Genomic DNA, 6,323 nt, shown 5'->3' with positions numbered 1-6,323 from the left:
GCATCCCTATGGGTGGAACAACATTATGAACTAACCAGTACCCCGGAGCTCTTGACTCTAGTTGCATATGTATCAAAAGATGGCCTAGTCGGCCATCACTGGAAAGAGAGGCCCATTGGACATGCAAAGTTTATATGACCCAGTACAGGGGAACGCCAGGGCCAAAAGAATGGGAAAGAGTGGGTAGGGAAGTAAGGGGGAAGGTATGGGGGACTTTTTGGATAGCATTGGAAATGTAATTGAGGAAAAGATGTAATAAAAAATAGTTTTATATGTAAAAAAAAAAGAAGTGAGATCTTAGAAAATGATGTCACCACACGTGCTTTAGAATTGATAAGGACCTGGTCCAGAAATTTTGTATCATCTTAAATCTATTGCATAATGCTGCCATATTTGGATATTGAATAATAGCACTGTTGTTTCCCTCAGTTCTTTATTCTCCAGCAAATATTAATATGTTTTCTGGTTCTATATTCCTGTGAGTCTAAAACTTGACTGCTTTAGACTAAATACATATCTCTATATTCTCCTCTTCATATTAAAAATTCATAAACAGTGTTTAGGTTCAGAAAATACTATTGATCTTCCCTAATATCCACCTGGAAGAACAAGTATCATTTCCTTATAAATGTCAAAATTTTTAATTAAATTTGAGTGATGAACTCATTTTGATGGACCCATGTAGCACTAAGTTTGTTTGATGTAGGAGTTTGACATGTTCTCCCTTCGTGGATTTACCTGTAGATGGTAATTATAAAGGCACGCTCCAAAAAACCATGTTATTCTCTGACCATTTCTCTTTAAGTGTGAATAACACCTATATCTGTAACTACCAGCCAAATAGGCTGAAAGCACTGATGTGTCTCAGCTGATTACATTGTGAGACAACTGTGCTGCTATATGCAGGGGAACTGTATTTCACCCAGAAGACAGAGTAAGCAATTGGATCTGTAGCGAAGGGCCATATAGCAAGAAATTAGGTATCACAGCAACCACGGTAATCCCTGCACTACGCTTTGCCTGTGAGTCATTTTGTCATAGTGCTTGTAAGATTGTAGGATGGATGCTCATTTCCACCGGTTTGTTTGCCTCGGCGACTCCAGCTATCCTTCACCTGTATCCCTTTTAATGGAGGCCAAAGTTTATTCACCCTTTGTCTCTGTCTGTCTTTTACTTACTCTCCTCATCCTATATAGCATAGAGGTTTTTTACAGTGTAAACACACCATCCCCCCCCTCTCTCTCTCTCTCTCACACACACACACACACACACCCAAACACACACAAAAGTGTACAAGCACCTTTCATAACCAGTATCTCATAATATGTGTCACTTCTTTAGAGTCCCAAAATGATATGATCTGTACTCTCCTCCCAGATAAGATCTCTAAGTTTCCTCAGACCATGAGAAGACATTGTTTGCTTCTCACTGAATGTAGGACTGTACCTAGACCATTCAAGACAATTTTATTGGCATGATGAATGAATCATACCTAAATGAGCTCACTGTTCCGAATTACATTGTGATTTGGGGAAAATTCATTTTGTAGGATGCTCAAAAGATATCTATTAGTACTTAAAACCTTATAAAATTGTTGCCACTGAACATAAAAATGACACTGAGGGATTTGGGGGATAATAGCTAGCAATAATAGGAGTAAAGCTGCTTATTTTTCTTCCATTCAGACAGTAGGAAGAAAAGAATTAACTTACCTGACCAGGCTTAGAATTCTCACAGACAACAATATCATATTCCCTGGCAAGTTCAGGTGGATTGTCATTGACATCCAGAACTCTAATACCCACAGAGACATGGCTCAGCAAATCAGGATTGTCTGCAAAACACACAGGGATGTATTTAGTATTTCAACACACACTTTAGAGACTTGGCTTACAATAAATCTCCTTAATGCTGTGGCTTGCCTCTAGCTCTGAATGCGGTAGCAGGTCTGTTGGCAAAAGACAACTTTATGAACATTGTTCCTGTTAGAACTCATTAACTTACAGAAAAATGAAAAATGAACATCAGGACTTGACATGAATACTAAAATGATATTTTTTTATATTTAGGAAATGAGATATTATTCAGGAACTGGAGTGGAGAAAGCCATCAAAATTCTTTGTAAGCTTTCAGAGCCTAAGAGATGAACAATTGGTTCCACCAAACCCCAGGAACACCACAACAGTTAACAAACAAAAAACAAAAATTCATAAACAAACAAGCATAAAACAATCTGTAAAGTGTTCAAGACCTAAATTGTAAGTAAATTCAAAGAAAACGGTAGGGTAGTTGTTCATTATAGTTATTGTTATAGGGGACTCTAGTTTGTAAGAAAAATGGTTAATTTCAATATAAATTTAGCATGAAATTTTTATGTAACAAATATAGTTAAAAACATTCAATTGTATACAATATGTTTCATTTCAAAGTTAAAGTTTCAGAAATCCTTGTAGAAAAGTAAAACTTCACTGTCTTTAGCTGCCTTGTTTTTCATCTCTCTGTATTTCTCATTTTCTGGTTGCTACTATGTCTTCATGAGACCATCAAGAAAATTATACATTAAGAGTTTACTTGTTAGAGTATATAAATTTAGAGAAATATGTTGATACACAGCACGCAATGGCAAAAAACAAACCAAATCAAACCAACTAAACAAAAACTACCCATATTTTACAAATTGTTTGAATGTTTATGAAAACATTAGTAATTCTGAAAATTCCAAAGGCAAATCTCAATGTCCAATGTCCAAAATTTTTACATTATCACTTGAAATATCATTTAGAAAGTCCATGCTCAAGAAAAACAATTCCCTACTACAAAATAATCAATATATATTTGTATTGGGTGTTCAGTAAGTTCACAAAGCTATGTTGGGTTGCATTTATAGGTCTCCATGGCAACATGCAACTCTCAAGCTAAGGATGGGGCACATCTTCAAGGAAATGGACAGCTTATATAGAAGTATACCATGAACCAAATATATTTTAGGGAAATTTTCAGGATGAGAAAACATTTGGCATACAATTATCTATACTTAATAAAACAAGTAAGTTCACTCATGTATAATTTATTCTACAAAATATTGTTTGTAGGAAATGAGGCCCATATTCTTTTCTATCATTTAAAAAATACTTTGATTTTACTTATACAAGACAATTTCTAATGATACAATTATATATTAGTAGTCTAAATAAAATAATAGATAAAATACTCCCCTAATTTATTAAAAAAATAAATCTTCTGTAGTAAACACAAATATATTCACACACACACACACACACACACATATATATATATATATCATATACATACGCACACTCAGACACACACACATACACACACACAATGAGGTCTGTGTAAATAACAACAAGGAAATATTGGAAGTGAGGGAGAGAAGTAAAGATGTGAAGAGGTAAGGGAAAGTGTTTGACTTAGGCTTCTATTGCTGTGATAAAAACAAGAGTTGTTTCTATGACCAGAAACACCTCTTGGAGGAGTGCGTTTATTTGGCTTACACTTCCAGAACACAGTCCATCATCAATGGAAGTCAGGGAAAGAATTGAAGTTGGGAGCTGAAACAGAAGGCATGGGTGGGTTGTGAGTGCCTAGCTTTTCCCTGATGCTTGCTGAGTCTGCTTTCATATACAGTCCAGGAATACATTCTCAGTGCTGGCACAGTCACAGTTGGCTAAGACATTCCAAATCAATCAAGAAAAGGTCCTACAGATTTGCCTACACAACAATGTCATGAGAGCATTTTGCTGTTGCTGTAGTTATGATTTCTCTTCCCAAATAACTGGAGGTTTTTTTCATGCTGACAATTCAGTAACCAGAGCAGTGATGAATATTCTCAAATTAATAGAAGATTTATCAAGATAGAAAATTAAATAGAGAACACACTTAACCACTCAACATGGAAACAGAAAACAAGAAATAAATGCATTCTAGTGACATTCTAGTGTCAAAATAAATTGAAAAATATTTAACATAAAATATTCTTAATGATTAAAATTAACAAAAGCAATTAACCAGAGATAAAGGAACATAAGATTAAGTCTAATAAAGTACTTGGGAGATCTAAATTCAGAAGGTTTTATTGAATTTTATTGAAGAAAATTAGCACAATTAATAACACTATTATGTCTGTGTTTAAGGAAAAAAATAACATAAGCAAAACTTTCCATATTCTTGTGTGGATTCACTATAGTTAAACACAAACCCCTGAAGGCTTCTCATAAAGTCTGCTATTTGATTCTAAAATTCATTAATACAAAGGCTATTCAGACATGTAGGGGAAAAATACCATAGAAGACACTTGATGTATGATTTATTGAAGCATGTATCATATTAAAACTAGGTGCTATGGCAGTGTCTAGGACACAGCCAAACAGAGCACAGGCTGAATAAGTTCCATGACCATTTCTGTAAGAAACCTCATGGAGGTAGAAATGTGCACCAAGCAAAGATTTCATTCTTCTTGATGTCCACAAAACAATGAGAAAAATGTGCTAATGCTGATATATATTACAATGAGAAATTATAATTATTTAATGCTGACCAGTTTTGCACTGAACCTCAAAACATCTTTTTGAGTGACATAAATGTGTAGCCTCAAACTACACATAAATTTTGAAAAGAATATTAACCTGAATATATGCCTAAGGTGAAAAATTCCAAAACGAGGACTATACAATAGTCGTGAATGTAACAGTGACAAGCTTGAAGTCTGGGAATTGTATCACCGTATCACTTCTTCACACATGTGACTAAAGACCTGTTTCTTAAAATCCCCCTGTGGGAGAGGCTTTTGCACTACAGAGAGGAACAAAATACCAACACAATACAAAAATGGATTTAACATGAAAAATCCAATATCTTTAAATGAATGGAGATTTGTCAACATAAGTTAGCAGTCTATGAACACTATATAGACATGTCATTCTACTGTTGCCAAAACGTATAAAAGAATAAAGTTGGCCCACATATAATTTTTTTGGTTTTGTATTTTTGCAATAAACATCTAACGATTTTTATGGATTTATGCCAAGTACATTTCTTTTATATGTACACCACTAAGACAACTAATGACAATTTCGAAAGTAAACAATAGGACTCAAACAACAGATGAAAGAAGGCAGTGATTACAATGTGTTTATATCATAGGAAATACAAATGGATAGCACCCCATAATTGTTCCTGTCTGAAAGAACTACAGGGATGGAAATGGAGAGAGGCCTGAGGAAAAGAAGGGCCAGCAACCGAACCAGCCCAAAGTGGGATCCAGCTCAGTGGGAGGTCCAAAGGCTTGCACTATTACTGAGGCAATGAAGGTCTCACAAAAAGGGACCTAGCATGTTTGCACTCTAGAAGACCCACCAAGCAGCTGAAAGAGTCAGATGAAGATATTTGCACCCAACCAGTGAACAGAAGCTGCTGACCTCTGTGTTTGAATTTTGGAAATGCTGGAAGAAGCTGAAGAGGAGAGCGATCTTGTAGGAGAACCAGCAGTCTCAATTAACCTGGACCCCCGAGATCTCTCAAAACTAGACCACCAAACAGACAGCATACACCAGATTATATGAGGCCCCCAACACACATACAGTAGAGGGCTGCTGGTTCTATGTTCAGTCAGAGATGATGCACCTAACCCTCAAGGGACAAGAGGCCTCAGGGTGTTTAGAGGTCAGGGGAGGAAGGGGCAGGGACATCCTTGTGGAGCCACTGGGAGAAAATGAGGGATGGGATGTGGAACAGTAGATGAGTGGATGGTAATGGGGTGGGGTGGGAATAAAATCTGGAGTGTAAAACAAGTAAAAATAAAATAAAAGGAATCGCAACATATCTGTTATGTGCAAACCAATGTAGAGGTAAATTATAGACTGAACCATTTTCTCAGAAATGTCAGAAGAGTATATCTGCATACAATAAAATTATGCAGGAAATCTCAAATAATACAAAGTTAAGTGACAGGGGGAAACCTAATATATATATATTTATTTAAATTTTATTCATCATTATTCTATGTAATATCTTTTTTGAAGATTTTGAGATCACACAAAATGTATTAGAACAATATGAAACATATTAAATGCGATAGTTAATAGTTTCCTACAATTCATTCATTACTGGGAGCAATTATTTTATCCTCTCTACATTGTGAAAGATAAGCTGATATGTGTATACTTTTCTAAGTATATTACACATAACTAGAGATAAAATAAATACATACTTGATTATGCTACTTAAAGGCTGACTTACTTTTATATGTATTTATAGTTTCTCTCTCTCTCCCTCTCTTTCTCTGTCTGTCTGTCTGTCTGTCT

At 35.3% G+C, this 6,323-nt stretch overlaps 1 protein-coding gene across 6 annotated transcripts in view; it reads right to left on the bottom strand.

Annotated features, from left to right (window-relative positions):
- Window positions 1–6,323, bottom strand: part of Cdh18 (cadherin 18) — an 867,298-nt gene that overhangs the window by 31,198 nt on the left and 829,777 nt on the right. For all 6 annotated transcript variants that reach the window (XM_029470125.1, XM_029470124.1, XM_029470126.1 and 3 more), the window contains one exon: window positions 1,713–1,834. In XM_029470125.1, the coding sequence (XP_029325985.1) occupies window positions 1,713–1,834 (122 nt within the window). The remainder of the gene's footprint in view (window positions 1–1,712; window positions 1,835–6,323) is intronic.

The sequence above is a fragment of the Mus caroli genome, chromosome 15, assembly GCF_900094665.2.
Source record: "Mus caroli chromosome 15, CAROLI_EIJ_v1.1, whole genome shotgun sequence".
NCBI lineage: Eukaryota > Metazoa > Chordata > Mammalia > Rodentia > Muridae > Mus > Mus caroli.
The sequence above is the reverse complement of the archived record's forward strand: the minus strand, read 5'-3'. Positions and strand labels throughout refer to the sequence as shown.